At 42.1% G+C, this 16,808-nt stretch overlaps 1 protein-coding gene across 2 annotated transcripts in view; it reads left to right on the forward strand.

Moving 5' to 3' along the window:
• Parp4 (poly(ADP-ribose) polymerase family member 4) overlaps positions 1–16,808 on the forward strand; it is a 105,739-nt gene that overhangs the window by 64,523 nt on the left and 24,408 nt on the right. For both annotated transcript variants that reach the window (XM_004854895.4, XM_021236388.2), the window contains exons 21-30: positions 2,065–2,202; positions 4,299–4,494; positions 5,306–5,373; positions 6,369–6,556; positions 9,250–9,349; positions 11,745–11,915; positions 12,148–12,228; positions 14,297–14,377; positions 15,105–15,200; positions 16,350–16,472. In XM_004854895.4, coding sequence (XP_004854952.1) covers positions 2,065–2,202; positions 4,299–4,494; positions 5,306–5,373; positions 6,369–6,556; positions 9,250–9,349; positions 11,745–11,915; positions 12,148–12,228; positions 14,297–14,377; positions 15,105–15,200; positions 16,350–16,472 — 1,242 coding nt within the window. The remainder of the gene's footprint in view (positions 1–2,064; positions 2,203–4,298; positions 4,495–5,305; positions 5,374–6,368; positions 6,557–9,249; positions 9,350–11,744; positions 11,916–12,147; positions 12,229–14,296; positions 14,378–15,104; positions 15,201–16,349; positions 16,473–16,808) is intronic.

Genomic DNA, 16,808 nt, shown 5'->3' on the forward strand with positions numbered 1-16,808 from the left:
GGCCATTAGTTCTTGGAAATTTTATAATATTTTTTAAAAACTAAGCTGTACCAGCTGGGCACAGTGGTATATACCTGTAGTCCCAGCTATTTGGCAAGCAGAGGCAAAGCTCAGGAATTTGAGGCCAGCTTAAGCAACGTGGTGAAACTCTGCCTAGTTTTTGTTGTTTTGTCTTTTGGTGCTGGGCATTGAACCTAAGATCTTACACATGCCTAGGTAAGAGCACTACCACTGAACTATGCTCTCATCCCCATCTCTTTCGGTCAATCAATCAATAAAATAGCTTGTTCTTCTCTTATATCTTTGTTCTTCAGTAATATCTTTCAATCAAGTGTACCCTAGTGTGAGACTTATGTTTTGTTACATTTTCCCTCCTATTACTCACTTTATTGTCTTTTTGTTCTACTTTCTCAGTGATTTTCTTCAATTTTCTATTCCAACTATGCTGCTGAAATTTTTGTTTCAGTTCTCTTGTGGTGGTTGCCTACCCCATACAGATACTAGGGATTATTTAATCCAAGGCCTTGGCACTGGGCTGTATTCTCACTTCTTTTTTATTTTATTTTTTTTATTTTTGAGACTAGATCTCACTAAGTTGCCCAGGCTAGGCTCAAACTTATTGATCCTCCTGCCTCAGCATCCCAAGATAGCGGGAATATCAAGCACGCAACACCACACCTGGCTGTCTCCTATGTTTTGTTAATTGGAGCTCTTTTCTGTTTTTTATTCTTTTATAATACCCTCATGTAGGTACTACATCTCATGAATATGCTATCATTTTTGTCTCTCTTTTTTGTTTATTTTTGTTTTTTTGAGACAGGCTTTCTCTATGTAGCTCAGGCTGGCCTCAAACTCATGACAATCCTCCTGCCACAGCCTCCCGAGCGCTGGATTACAGGCGTGCACTACCACTCCTGGTTTAGAAACATTTTTGGCGAGGTGGGGGGGGTGGTACTGGGGATCGAACTTGGGACCTTGCACTTGCAAGGCAAGCAACAGCACCACTTAGAAACATTTTAAATATATTTTTTTCTTCTGTTTCCTGTGTTGTGTATCTTCTCTTTGAGTTTCTTTCTCCCCTCCCCCCTTTTTGGCATTTTGTTTGTTGGTCTCATATTTATTTATTTATTTATTTTTTAGTACCAGGGATCGAATTTAGGACCTTGTGCTTGCAAGCCAGGCGGCAGCACCACTGAGCTAAATCCCGGGCTGTTGCTCCCATATTTCATGTCATGGAGGCTTCCCCCAAACGTGTGGAGGCACTCTGTGGATGCAGGGAGGTTAGTTAGCAGCTGTAGGGTGTTGGTGGGGTAGTTCAGGAGTCCATGTCACAGAATGCCTGCTTTTCTTCACCTGCCTCTGGGAAGCAGCCTTATAAAGACATGCTTCCATTACACCAGCACTCGCTAGTCTGGATTCTGTTCAGTTGAATTTCTCCAAGTAGTAATCTTCAGTTTCCTTTAGTGAGAAATCAAGAGATAAAGACGATTTTATAACCTACTATGCTATCTTTATTGTTTTAATCCTTATCATCTACATTTTCAAATTGTTTGATATTTATGAAAGGTAATTTACCAAAAAGTTACAATTTTAGAATTTCTTTTTTTTTTAATTTTAGAATTTCTATTGCATGTTCTGTTTTCCTATCTGAGTCCATGCCATATTCTGATAAATTAACTGAATATACAAATTGTTAATCTTTAGATCATACTTTAGACTGTCTCTAGCTTACCTAAAGTTGACAATGTAAGTCAACCTTAGAATATCAGGAGAGGACTGTGACCATACCATCCTGAACACGCCCGATCTCGTATGATCTCAGAAGCTAAGCAGAGTTGGCCCTGGTTAGTACTTGGATGGGAGAATTTCAGGAGAGTGCTGGACATGATAATGATCATAGGTCTGAAACTTACATTTCATGATTTTGGAATATATTGCTATATTGCTGACTCTTACTGAAGTTACTTAAACTATACAAAAGTTTGCTAGTTGACAGGTAAGTGCACATTGATGACACGGTGTTACACTATTATTTACTGTGTTGTATGGTTGTTTGCTTTGTAGCGCACAGACTGCAGAGCTGTAATTAGCACCATGGAAGGGAGCACCTTAGACAGCAATGGATTTTCTCTCCACATCGGTTTGTCTAATGCGTATCTCCCAAGAATGTGGGTTGAAAAACATCCAGAAAAAGAAAGTGAGGTATACTCTTTCTTTCTTAGAAGTATGAGACACTATTGGAAAAATGCTTCAGAATAAATATAAGCTTGGAAATTATTGATAGACCTGAAAAACCAGCATTATCTAGTGAACTCTGATTCTCTAAGATTCCTCAATCAAAAATATTTATGTCAGGAATCACAGACTCATGCCTCTTCATAGTAGCTTACCCTACGATGTATGGTATATTTTTATTTTTAATTTTCCTCCCTTTTCCCTTCCTTTCTATTCAGCCCAAACTCACTCTGCAGAGCCCATTTTTTCCCCTACCCTTCTGGTTTTTTCCTACCTTTAATAAATGTAAAACTATGGCTGGGGATTTAGCTCAGTGGTTCTGCTGCCTACCTCGAAAGCACAAGGTCCCGAGTTCGAACCCCAGTACCAAAAAACAAAACAAATAAAAAAACACAAATAAATGTGAAACTTTGCCACCATTCCAAAAAAAAAAGGTCACAGGGCCAAGGATTTATCTCAGTGTGTACCACCTGCCTAGCAAGTTCAAGGTCCCAAGTTCCATCCTAGGTAACCCCACCCCTCTCAAAAAAAATCACAAAGTTCTGCTGGGCATGCCTGTAATCCCAGCACTTAGGAGGCTGAGGCAGGAGGATCATTGCAAATTCGAGGCCAACCTGAACCATATACAGTAGTGAAATCCTGTCTCAAAAAAACGAATGAATAATAACTCAGTGATATGCACAGGCCATGAGTTCCATCAGTGCTCAATACCACTGAGGGTGGGGGAATCACAGACTTCTGAGGCTTCAGCCAAAAGGTTTGTGTAGCCTATTTCCCTATGTAAAGATTATAGTTTTTACCTTAATCTCCTCTAAAAAGAAAATCTGTCATTAGATATTAACCTGTAATGGCTGATAGTCTGTATATTTTTTAAATAGTGGAAAATTATAAGACTATTTAATGTGGTTGTAACAAAGGGTAGCTTTATTTTATTTTTCACAATATGCCCTGACAGAGGAACGAAAAACAGGAGAGACAGAGAATATCTTTGAGGAGGGTTTGGGAACCCTACTGAAATGGAGCCCTGAACTGACTCAGACTCCCAGATTTATTGAGGAACAACAAAGGCATAGAGTTTTAGTGAGCACAGGTATTTGTTTTAGGTAGCAAGGCAGGCAAGGAACGCATGGTGACAGTTTGGCCAAATAATTAACTATTATCTTAATTGTCCCCTAGGGAGCTTCCTTGTTTTCCCGTAAGGCCCATCTCTGCTGAAGTTGGCAAAATATCCCATCTTCAAGATGTTCTGGCTCCTTGGAGTTAGCAGTCTTCTACCTGCTGAGTCAACCCGAGCAGACATTGACCTGTTGGGTGTCATGAGGAACTCCACAACAATATTGATATTAAACCCGGGGCCTTTCACACTGACCTTTTTTATTTTAGGGATAGGGTCCTGCTAAATTGCCCACATTGAGCTCACACTTAGGATCCTCCTGCCTCAGCTTCGCATAGTATATACCACCACGCCTGGCTAGAATTGCTTCTTCTCTTAGAATAAAAACTGAAACATGAGGGGTAGTAATTGTATTTTCATATTGTGGTTAATTAAGAGGTACCTGTATATCTTTTAGTGATCACGGTGAGATCCTTTTGTAGGGGCGGGGGTGTTGAAACAGGGTCTCCGTATGTAGTTCAGGCTGGCCTTGAATTCACTATGTAGCCCAGGCTGGCCTCAAACTCATGGAGATCCCCCTGCCTCAGCCTTCTAAGTGCTGGGATTAAAGGCGTTCACTACCATGCCTGGCTTATATTTCTTTTAGAATAGTGTATCTGTATAAGAGAGGCATACTATATATTCATTTTATAACATTGATGCCAAATGATTTTTCACAGATTAATTCTGTATTAATTCCTGACCTCTCAGAAGTTTATTTCTTTTACATTGGAATATCTGGCTCTACCATTTTATTCTTTATATGAAGTCCTACTAGACTGTCTTATTGTTGAATATTTTTCTTTTTTAGGGTTAGTTTACCTTACTGGAAAGTTTTAGAATTTACAAGTAGTTGTTTTCCAGATTGAGTTACAAGAAGCTTTGACCGAGCATCTTTCTCTCCTTTTAGGCTTGCATGCTTGTCTTTCAACCTGATCTCGATGCCACCCTCCCTGGCCCAGCCAACAAAAATGAAGTGGTTATTTGTCTTGATTGCTCCAATTCCATGGAGGGTGTAACATTCACACAAGCCAAGCAAATTGCCTTGTATGCACTGTCCTTGGTGGGTGAGGAACAAAAAGTAAATGTCGTCCAGTTTGGCACAAGTAAGTATGTGTTGTCCCCAGTGCCACGTGTGCTTCTTCCTTAACACAAGCGCATGCTGTGTAAACTGATGACTCTTAGCACCACACCTTGTTTGGGGAGTGGGAGGTAGCCAAGCACAAGCATAAGCACAATAGCTCTGCGGCCAAGGGCAAGGCACTGTTCAATGATGGAGCTTGGCTGGCATGCTCCTTGGGTTCCATCCCTAGCACCACAGAGCGGGGAAGAAAACTCTGTGGAGCCAGATCCCCTGGGTCCAGATCCCACCTGTCACCTTGTGCAAGCCACTGGAACTCTGGGTCCCTTTACTCCTCATCTGCAGTCTGGGGTAACAGTCCTGCCTCATAGTATTGTTGTGAGGACTGAGCTAATGTATGGAAAGGACTTAAAACAAGGCTCATTCTGTAGTAGGAGAGACATAAATATTACTACTCTTATTATCAACTGAACCAAATGCAGGACCCTTGGTCTCTGGGTAGGAAGGTCCCAGGAATGAGGCCAGACACAGTAAAGTGCATAACGTACATACTCTAGAATGTACTGTGGTGAGCTTTATACATTAAAATGATCACATAGAGGGCTGGGGATGAAGCTCAGTGGCGCAGTGCCTTCCTGGCAAGCACAAGGTCCTGAGTTTGATCCCCTTTACCAAAAAAGACAATGATCACACAGATTTCTAAAGAGAAAAGTATGTACATAAATATATAGTATTCTTTATAGTGGCAGCGGTGGTATAAAGTAGCATTATTGTTTGCTCATAGTCAATCCAGTGAATGTTTAATTGAACCACTTCATGCCAATCTTATCATACAGGTTACAAAGAGTTATTTTCATATCCTAAGCACATCACAAACAGCAATGTGCCAACAGAGTTCATTAAGGTAAGACAACCCTCTCTATCCCTATGTCGTAGATGTGTTAGCTTTCCAATATTGTAACAAATACCTGAGATAAATCAACTTATAAGGAGAGAAAGTTTATTTTCAGAGAAGTCTGGTCTTTTGGACCTTTTGCTTCGGCCCTGTGGCAGTACAGTGTATCATGGTGGAATGAGACTGTTTACTTCATGGTGTCTGGAAAGCAGAGGTACAGAAAGGGTCCCATATGCCCATTAAGGATACTTCCCCAGTGGTTACTGTCTTTCTAGTAGGCCCCACCTCCCAAAGGTTCTGCCTCCCAGTAGCACTGCCAGGTGGTGACCAAGCCTTCAACACATGGGCCTTGGGGGACACTTATCGAAACCACAGCGGTGGCTTTGTATAATAATAAAACGAAAATGATTAGTAAGAAAATTGGAATTTTTTTTTTTTGGTTTTTTGAGACAGGATCTTGCTTTGTAGTTCAGGCTGGACTTGAACTCAGTATGTAGCCCAGGCCAGCCTTGAACTCACAGTGATCCTCCTGCCTCTGCCTCCCAAGTGTTGGGATTACAGGCGTGCACCACCATGCCTGGCAAAAAAATTTGAAATTAAAAAATAAAAAGAGAAGAATTGACCATGGTCCCAGCACTGATAGGATCAGCTTAGCATGCTGAGGTTTTCTTCAGTCCCTTGTTTTCTGTCCCTCAGTCTAGAGAAAGCGGAGAACAGTCACCACCTCAGTCCCAGCGGCCCACCCAGTGGTGGTACAATGGCTGTTTTTTCCCAGCACGATCATTCTTTGAATGAATGCCCAGCAATGATGATATGATTATCATGGTCCATGAAATAACCTAGAAGGATGTGACTGTAGTTGTTCCGCAAATGTATAATTTGGAAAAAATTTTTTCATGGCCATGTAGCTTTAAACCCTCCCTAGGAGACATATTTCAGTGAAGGTTATCATGAAGGGCGACCACACCCCAGTGAGTAATGATCTTTAACTTGATGTCCTGTAGTCTGCTACACCTACCATGGGGAACACAGACTTCTGGAAAACACTCCGATACTTGGGTTTACTGTACCCTTCTCAAGGAGTCCGGAATGTCCTCCTCATATCTGATGGGCACCTCCAGAATGAGAGTCTGACACTGAAGCTTGTAAAGAGAAATGTCCTCCATACCAGGCTGTTCACCTGTGGGACTGGGTAAGTCAGAGACCTGTTGTCCACCCAGTGCAAAGGCTATCTGCAGGCAGGGATTGATTGATTGAATTGATTTCTTTCTTTCTTTCTTTGTTTTTTTTTTTTGTACCAGGGATTGAACTCGGGACCTTGCGCTTGCGAGGCAGACAGCAGAACCACTGAGCAAAATCTCCAGCCCACTTTCATTTGTCTTTTGAGGCAGCATCTTACCTTGTAGTTCAGGCGGCCTCTAAATTATAGAGATCCTCTTGTCTCAGCCTCCTGAGTGCTGGGATTACAGGCATGAACCACCATGCCTGGCTTGGGCAGGTCTTTTATTTGACTTGCACAGGAATTTTAGAAGTTGGGAAGCTGATATAAGTACATAATAGAATCCATTATCACGGAGGGGCTGAACTCTGGGCTCTGGGCCAGACTGCCTGGATCTCAAATGAGCCACTCATTTGTTAACTGTGACCTTGGGTAAATTGTTCAACATGTCCTCTGTAAAATGAAGGTGAATATGAAAATACCTATTAGGTTATAGCAGTGGTGGCAAACCCATGGCACATGTGTTACTATGTTTTTCTTTTAAGACAAAAGATGTTAATGTAGAGTTATTTTTTCTAAACTGAAAACCTCAGTATTCAAGTTTAGTTGCAGTGTTGGCACTTTGCAATTAAAAAATGAGCTTTAGGTTGTAGTTTGCCACTCAGTCTCTAACAGGTTTGCCATCAGAGTTACAGGATTACTAAAGGTTATTATTTTGCATAACAGTCAAGTGTGCAGCCCATCCCACACAGCCTGGTATAGCTCCTGCTGGCTGACTGGACTCAGCAGGCACTGCATCCCTCTCCCCTGCCTTGCTCCCTCTTGTCTCTGAGCTGGCTGCTGTGAGCATTTGCATTTCCAAACCTGGTAGTGTGAATAGAATCTTTTCTAAGGGAGGCTGAGACTCCATAACTGTTGGAATTACTCCCTCTCCCAAAGACATCCACATAGAGAAAACAAAGAGCTTAGGGGGCTTCCTGCTATTTTTGCAGAGCAGCAGCCCAGCAGATGTCTCTGTTCCTCAGTACACTGCTGGGGGTTCCTGCCCTGTCTCTGAGTGAGCCCCAACTTCCAACTACTTGGTGCTCTAGGAGCCAGGGCACCCATGTGCTCCCTAGAGCCCACCCCTCACAGGCCTCTGTGGCTCCTGATACCCCCACAGTGTCCCTACCTCTTGTCCACCTTACTGCTGAGCTTGCAGCAGCACGTGGGATGCAGATACCTGTTCCTGCCTTCCTTGCTGAGAGCCCATCCAGAGACTTACTAAATCACTAAATGGGTCTTACTAAATCACTAAATGACCAGGCTGTGCTCCAATTTATAACCCTTCACCACAGCCACCCAAAGAGACAGGCTTGGGCCACCACCACCACACTGGGCCAGGAGTTCTTATGGTCTTATGTATTGAGAGAAACTAAGACACTGCCATTTAAATGTCAAAGATGAAAAAATGATATTCTTTGCCAGAGTAAGAGTTACTTGGCTTTTTATTTGTTTGAGTGAAGATCTCACTGTGTTGCCTGTGCCGGTCAAAAACTCCTGGTTCAGCCAGGCATGGTGGCACATGTCTGTAATCCTAGCATTTGGGAGGCTGAGGCAGGAGGACTACCAAGAGTTAGAGACCAGCCTGGACTACATAGTGAGTTCAACGCTAGCCTGAACTATAAAGCAAGACCTTGTCTCAAAAAAAGAAAAATGAACAAACAAAAAAATTTCTGGTTCAAGTGACCCTCCTGGCTTAAGCCTCCCACACAACTGGGACTGCAGGTGTGAACCACACACATGGTTGAGAGTTGTTTCTTTATAGCTTTTGGTATGCAGATGTATGTCAATTTTTTTTTTTTTGTACTGGGGATCGAACTCGGGACCTTGCGCTTTCACACAGGCAGGGCAGCGAAACTGCTAAGCTAAATCCCCGGCCCCATGTATGTCAAATATTAAGATGTGGGTTTCATTTACTCTTGCTAGTTCTTGGCCTTTGGCATCAAATTCAGGTAATTTTGACATTTATTGAAACTAGGTTGATATCTTTAGCAAATATCATTCTGATACCGTTTTGGGTTGTTTGTTTTTAAATACTATATCTTGATTGATTAATTGATTGATTGACAGATTGATTAATTGAGCTGGGGATTGAGGCCAGGATCTCACGCATGCTAGGCAAGCTGTATACCTATCATCCCCAGCCCCATATTAACTCTAACCTCAGCTACAGAGGAGTAAATCCTTCTTCATGCAGTGGCTCTCCCGTAAAGCTGTGAGTTTTCTCAACATTGTTAACATGTACTTCAAAAACGTGCCTAGCACATCTGATGTCCAGTTCTTGGAGGATGCTGGAAGTAATGCGGAAGTGGATGAGTCTTTGTTCCAGGAACTGGATGACTTGGAGCTGGAGGATGCTGAGGACGACCCAGACCACAACCCCGCTGGCCGAGGGAGTGGCTCAGAGGACCGAGGCACCATCTCCGGAGAGCTCCACAGCCACAGCATCTGTGGCTGTGCTGAGAGGCTTTTAATGTTCTTTTCTTTTTTTTCTAAGAAAAAATAACTCTCAGGAGACTATTCTTCTGATAACTTTCACCATTCAACTTAATAAACTGACCCTAAAACTTCAAAAAAAAATGTGCCTAAAATGTGTGGAAAATTAAGCCGTGAAATGTGTTCAGTCCTACAGCCAATCGTCACGTCTTAAGGAACTTGGCCCAGTGTGGTGCTGGAGTGTTTGAATACTTTAACTCAAGATCCGAACACAGCTGGAAAAAACAGGTATGGTTTTAAACATCTTATTTCTAGTTATGTAGTTACATGTGGAAATATTGTCTTCTTGGCAGTAACTTCTGTATTCTCATGAATAAATAGAGACGCTATTCAGATTCAAAAGCTGCCAAAGATGTGAACCTTACCCTTAGGTTGTGCTAATTTTGTAGTTAGCCAGAATATAGTGGTTACTCAACTAATAGTTTGATTTCTCCTTATAATGACATGTCATAGATTAATTTTTTTCTCTTTTAAAAATGTTTTATTTTGAGACAAGGTCTCACCAAGTTACTAAATTGTGCAACGTGGGGTTAAACTTGTGATTCTTCTGCCTCAGCTTTCCAGAGTGCTGGGATGACAGGCATGCAGCATCCTGCTGGCTCATAGATGAAATTTTTTATATGAAGTATACAGTCCACCCTTCCTATCCATGGGTTGTACATCCAGGGTTTCAACCAAGTACAGATGAGAAAAGATTTTTTTAAAGTTTGCGTCTGTTCTAAACATATACAAACATTTAATTGACAGTATTCCCTGAACTGTATGACAACTGTTTACATAGCATTTACACGGTATCAGGTAGTATATGTAATGTAAAGATGATTAAAAGTATGATGGAGGGTGTTCATAGATTCTAGCAAATATGATACCTCTTTCTATGAGGCATTTGAGCATCTTCAGATTTGGTGTCTGAGGAATCCTAGCACTCATACCCTACAGATCCTGAAGATAGGCTGTATGCTGGGTTTCAGTTTTTATTCTGGTAAAAGATACATAAGCTCTATCATTTTAACCTTTTTTTTTCCTTTTGTGATGGGGATCAAACTCAGAGGCTTGCACATGCTAGCAAGTGCTCCACTACTGAGCTACCTCCCCAGCCATTTTTCAGTGTGCAGTTTAATGGTGTAGAGTACCTACACCATGGTTGTAGTGTACCACAACCATCCCTCCATCTCGCTCAGAACTTTTTCATCATGCCAAACAAAAACTGTAGCCACCAAACAGTAACTCCACATTGCCTCCTTCTATAGCCTCTACTCTCTGTTCTGTCTCTGTGAATTTGCCTGTTAACTGTCTCATATAAGTGGAACCTTAAAACCTTTGTCTCTTTGGATATCAAATTTTTACCATTCATCCATTAGTGGACCCTTGGGTTCTTGTGAATGATTTTGCGGGAGATTTAGCGTACAAGTGTCCATTAGTTCCTGTGTTCAATTCTGGTTATGTACCCAGGGGCGAAATTACTTGATCTGTGGTAATTCTGTTCAATTTTTTTGTACCAGGGGTCGAACTGTGGACCTGTGGACCTTGCACTTGTGAGGCAGATGCAGTGCCACTGAGCTAAATCCCTGGCCCCTCTGTTTAATTTGTTTTTTTAGGATCTGCTATTCCATCTTCCACAGCAGCTGCACCATTTCACATTCCCAGCATGTGCCTTCCCTGATTCTCATTATTTCCCATTTTTGTTTTTAATAGCCATCCTATCAAGTTAGAACTCATATCTTCTTGTTGGGTTTTTTTTTTGTTTTTTTTTTGTACCAGGGATCGAACTCTGGCCCTGGTGCTTGTGAGGCAGGTGGTGGAACCACTGAGCTAAATCACCAGCCCGAAGTCATATCTTCTTGATTGCATGATGACTATGATGTTGGCCACCTTTTTCTATGTATCTTGACCATTTGCATGTCTTTGGAGAAATGTCTATTCAAGTGCTTTGTTTATAGGATTAATTTTTATAACTGGAATCTACTCTTATTGAAGCTACATTTTGGTACTAATTTTAGGATATTTTAAAGTTTCCACCTGTTGTTCTTTTTGGCTTTTTTTGAGACAGCATCTCACTGTATAGCCCACACTGGTCTCAAACAGCAGTTCTCCTGCCTCAGCCTCCCAAGTGCTGGGATTCCAGGTGTGAGCCACCATACCTGGCTTTTTAAGGATGCTTTGCAAATTTAAATGATGTGATAGTACCATTAATAAAAATTCTATTTAAAATCTCTTTGGTCTATCCCCGGTACCAAAAATATAAAAAATAAAAAATAAAATCTCTTTGGGAAATTCCCCTGTAGCAGGAAGAAGGGGTGGGGGGAGGGGAACAATAACCAAAGAGCTGGAAAATCCCGATGGGATAGAAAGTAATTTTCAGCGGTTACTTTACTTTTTTTTGTTGGTACTGAGAATTGAACCCAGCACCTTTGCACTGAGCTATGTCCCCGACACCACCACCTTTCTTTTTTGAGACAAGGTCTCACTAAATTGCTAAATTGCCTAAGCTGGGTTTGAACTTGTGATCCTCCTACCTCACCTTCCCAGAGTGCTGGGATTATAGGCATGTACCACTATGCCCAGATAAGTTACTACTTTTTAGATATAACATTAAGAGAAATAACTTATGTTTTATTGATAGATAGAAGACCAAATGAATAGGTTACATTCCCCAAGTTGCCACTCTGTCTCCATCAAATGGCAGCAACTTAGTGCAGATGCACAGGAGCCCCTGCAGGCCCCAGCCCAGGTTCCGTCCTTGTTCCACAATGATCGACTCCTTGTATATGGATTGATTTCTCATTGCATGCAGGTAAGAGGATGCATTGTTTGTTGTGCTGTGGGAAGAACAATGTTTCTTGCATATGTTCTTGTTTTTTTTCCCTCTCTCTCTGGCTGGGAGATTTTTCTGTTCTGGGAATGTAGCTTAAGAGGTTTCTGGTGTCCACTGAGAGGAAGAGGTTGTCATTGAAAGACTCTGTTACATTAACCAAGGCACTGTATAGTAGAGAAGCTAATGAGGAACTAATTTTTTTCCACTTCAGGCAACTCTGTGTGCACTAATTCAAGAGAAGGAAATTTGTTCAATGGTTTCAACTACTGAGCTTCAGAAGACAACTGGGACTGTAAGGTTCAAAATTTAAACTATGGGGCTGGGGATATAGCTCATTGGTAGCATGCTGGCCTAGTATCCCAAGATCTTGGGCTCATTCACCAGCACTGCCAAAGAAAAAGAAAAAAAATTTAAACTATGGGCTAAAAGTTGTAATTTTACATTTACATGTCGGAAGACCCTTCCGGTCTTCTCCATTCTTCATCTGGGCTCCCTGGTCTGGGTGTGTCCCTGAGGGCATCAGTGGGTGTGTATAACTGCAATGCAATATGGGATTTTATGTGAAACCTTTTACAGGGAGTTTCAGAGATGCTTGTGACTCAATAAAGGTTAAGTGCTACTGATCCCTTATGTACTTAAAAGTATTAATTATAACAGTACTTAGCCAAGAGGAAACCACAATATATTGAATTTTTTTTTTCACTTTTGGATTATGAAAGCAAAAACTCCTATCTCCTCTTTCCTCACAACACTTCCATCTTCAGATGTGTTTTCCCCACACTAATTCCTGACACCAGATGTATGTGCTTCATTTCCACTCAGTTCTGATGCTGTTTGCCCAGAGATAGCAGATTCCCCAGGGAAAGGTCTCAGTTCAACAAGATTTCCCCAGTCCAAATGCCAATGGAAGGCAATGGATTCTCAGGTTGCCCACAGTTCTGTCTGAGTTGGATACAAGTTGCAGGTTCCCTCAATCCTTCCTCAGGTTCAGTAATTTGCTGTAACAATTCACAGAACTCAAGAAAAGTTTACTTTCTATTACAGGTTTATTGCTCTAAAGGACAAAATTATAACAATTTAAAGATCTTTTTGGTACCGGGGATCGAACTCAGGTCCTTGCACTTACCAGGCAGGTGGTGGAACCACTGAGCTAAATCCCCAGCCCAAACAATTTAAAGATCTTAATTGGCTTTATTTGCTATTCTAGGATCAGTCAACACTTCCTTTCATAGAACAGAATAAATATTCCAGTGAGCTGAGCAGAAGAGGTTATAGTTACAGACTGAGAAGGACTGAAGAAAGCAAAACCAAAGGAGAGGAAGCAGATCAGTCATTTCAAAGTTACTTTCCTGGGTCGGGGTGTAGCTCAGTGGTAGTGCTGCTTATTTTACTTTTTTGGTGTAAGGATGAAAAACAGGAAACTGTTTTTCAGTTCCCTGTTTTTGTAACTGGCCTGTATGGGGATTGTAACATAGGATGATTGTAACTGGCCTGTGTGGGGAACTTGATTGTTTTTTGTCGTTTTTCCTGGTTTCTTGGAAGGCCAGATAACACCATTTTCATTTTGCATCTGGTCTGCTGGGGCCTAGTACAAGAGTTTAGACCAAAACAATGGATTCTTGCACATTTTGACAGAACCTTGGAGAAATCTCTGTATTTCTTTAAAAATTAGATCTAATGAGGAAATAAGGTAAAAGAATTACATTGGGATAAAGTCTCCTTCTTTATTTTTTTTTTGGTGCTGGGGACCAAACTCGGGACCTCGAGCTTGTGAGCCAGGCAGCAGAACCATTGAACTAAATCCCCAGCCCTCCTTCTTTAAAATTGTAGTCTTTAAAGCTGTACTTCCTCTGTGAGTGGTAGGCTTGTCAATGACAGAATCACAAGAGCTGGAGTTCCTGAGAACAAACATGGCGTTGCATTGTGAGGTCATGGTGAACATGCCCCAGGCCCTGCATGGCCCCCGGTGGAGTTCATATGTGGGTGGGAATCCTGCCACCAAGCTGGCTCTTGCTGAAGTAGAAGAGCAGTTTTAAAGTTCTTAAATGAATTGAATTAGCAAAATAGTCTTATACAGAAAAAACAAAGCACCAGGAACAGAAAACAGATGAGTGGTTGCAAGCCTAGGGAAACTGCAAAGGGGTCCCAGGGACATTTCAGAGTGAGGAGGATGGGCCAGATCTTCATTTCAGTGCTGGCCACACAGCTCTGTACAACCAGTTCACTCGCCAGCTGCACACTTTAAAGGAGTGAATTCACTGCTTGTAAGTTAGTATACTTCAGCTTTTAAAGGTCTCCTTAAGTCATTAATTAAGAGCCATCCGATCTTTTTTTTTTTTTCCTTTGCTGCTTAAATATAGATGATTCACAAGTTGGCAGCGAGAGCACTCATCCGAGATTTTGAAGACGGCATTCTCCACAAAGATGAAGCCAACCACGAGGTATGTTCTTTTCTTAGTAGAAACCAGTATGCATTGTTCTAGATGACTCTTTTTTGTTTGTGGGGCCTTACTCTGTAGGCCAGGCTGGCCCTGAACTCATGATGATCCTTTTGCCTCAGCCTCCAAAACACTGGGGTTACAGGCATGCACCACCACACCCAGCTGTCCTAGGTCACTCTTCAGTTGATGTTCCCTTGGAAACGTAAAGTGAGGCTAGCTGGTTAGAGAGGAAGGTAGGATCAGGCAGTCATCACTGTACTTGTGACATCTGTTCTGGGTGTTCAATGACTGTTTATTAACTGAGTTAATGAAAGAACTAATGTCAGTGGTTTCCGAAGAATTCTGTGATGTTCTGCCCATCAGCACGAGCCCAGAGGAAGGTCCAGGCATGCTCACTGAGGGCCCATAACAGAGGTGCTCTCAGATCCCCTCCCACCTTCCTGAAGAAAGGACCCAGAGGCAGGGTACACGGCCAGCTGCCCAAGGATCTGAGGCAGAGTGGAGGAGCCCCTTGCACCCTCCTTGCTGTGCAGAGTAAGGCCCTGCCTGGCTTCTTCCCCTCTCAGTCAGACACCATAGTGCTCCACCCAGTGTCTGAGAAGCCACAGACAGACTTGCCATAGATCATCAACTTTTAGATTGTTCGATACACTTTTAGTTAGTTGTACATAGCTAAATAGAAATGCATATAACAAAACATGGTTTCATTTCTTTTATTCTGTCCTAGATGAAGAAACAAATTATGAAATCTCTGATTATTAAACTCAGTAAAGAAAACTCTCTCATAACACAATTTACAAGCTTTGTGGCAATTGAGAAAAGGGTATGTATTATTGTGAATTCAAAGTTAAACTATTTATGTTTACACATTAAGAAAGTCACTCTTAAAAAACAAAAAAAAGAAAGTCACTCTTGCTGTCAACTTTGATGACATAGCCCAGGCCAGCCTACAAAGGGCAGGTTAGGTGGAGGCCAGCAAGCCTCAGGAGCCAGTGTCCCCACGGAGGAGTGCCTTTGTGCTAGGACCTAAAATAATTTCTACATGAGTTGCATCTGCTAGCATTTTTTGTAAAGGGTCTCACTGTGTAGTTCAGGCTGCCCTTGAACTTGCAGTGATCCTCCTGCCTCGGCCTCCTGAGTGCTGGGATTAGAGGTGTGAACTACCTCACCCAGCTAGCATTTTAATGGCTTAATTATTAATGAGCTACATGTATATTTTAGATAGACTCTAGTTTTGTTACATTTTTGGTACTTGTCATCTTTTATTAATCCATCACCCTCAAAAATAGTCCCAGGGTTCCCCATCCACAGAAGACCCCTTTGCCTTCATAAGTTTGAGGACTTAGCGAAGTCTTGGCTGAGCATTTCCTGAAGAGTGCTCTGCTTTCCTTATTTGCATACCCGTGGCCAGGGACACATGGTATAATCTTACACTCTGTGTTGGGCAATTTTCCATTGCTGTAATAAAATAACTAAGAGAAACAAAAGAGGAAACGTTTTTTTTAACTCACAATTTTCAAGCTTTCTGTCTGTGGCTGCTTGGCCTTACCACCCTGGGCCTTGAGCAGGGCAGCACATCATGGCGGAGAGCATATGTGGCAGAACTGAGTGGCTCCCCTCAGGGCAGCCAGGAACCAGCGAGGCAGGGAAAGAGCACATGCTGATGGGCTTCCTCCTGCTTTGGTTCCATCAGAGACCCCAGCCTATTGAGTGGTGCTGCCCACATTCAGGGAAAGTCTCCCACTCAGTTTGCTATCCCACGTGGCAGTGGTGTCTGGAAGCCCCTCTCAGACACCCAGAAGTGTGCTTCACTAATTCCCTAGGCATCTCTCAATCTATTCAATCAAGTTGACAATGAAGATTAACCATCGCATACCCAAGTATTCCAAACCCAGCTTCCAGGAGGCTTTAGAGTATGTGATAATGATTTGTTAATGTCTTTTTTTAAAAAACCAATCTTGATTTAATACAGGATGGTAATGAGTTGCCTTTTCCTAATACTCCAAATATTTTGGAATTGATTGACAAAGAAGATGTAGACTTTCTGCCATACATGAGTTGGCAGGAGGAGCAAGAAGAGGCTGACATGATGCAGGTAAATGTGTTGCTACCAAATGCAGCCATTCGTTGCCTAACGATGAGGCTGTGTTCTGAGAAGTACATCAAGTAACTTTGTAGTTGTGCGCACATCCTAGAATAGAGCCCTGCAAACCTAGAAGGTGGAGGTCCAACCCTGGAGACAGACTCTCAATACAATCAGGAGACGCAGCAGACATGAGCTGCTGGCACAGCATAGCAGACTGTGCACAGTTAACTTTAAATTGTATTGATTGATGGACAAATGATTGGGATTGAATCCAGGGCCTTCACACTGAGCTACATCCCCAACCCTCATTTTATTTCTTATTTTGAGATAGGGTCTCCCTAAGTC

Source organism: Heterocephalus glaber, unplaced genomic scaffold (assembly GCF_053883595.1).
Source record: "Heterocephalus glaber isolate CG9 unplaced genomic scaffold, H.glaber_assembly_v1.0 deba00001719, whole genome shotgun sequence".
Lineage (NCBI taxonomy): Eukaryota > Metazoa > Chordata > Mammalia > Rodentia > Bathyergidae > Heterocephalus > Heterocephalus glaber.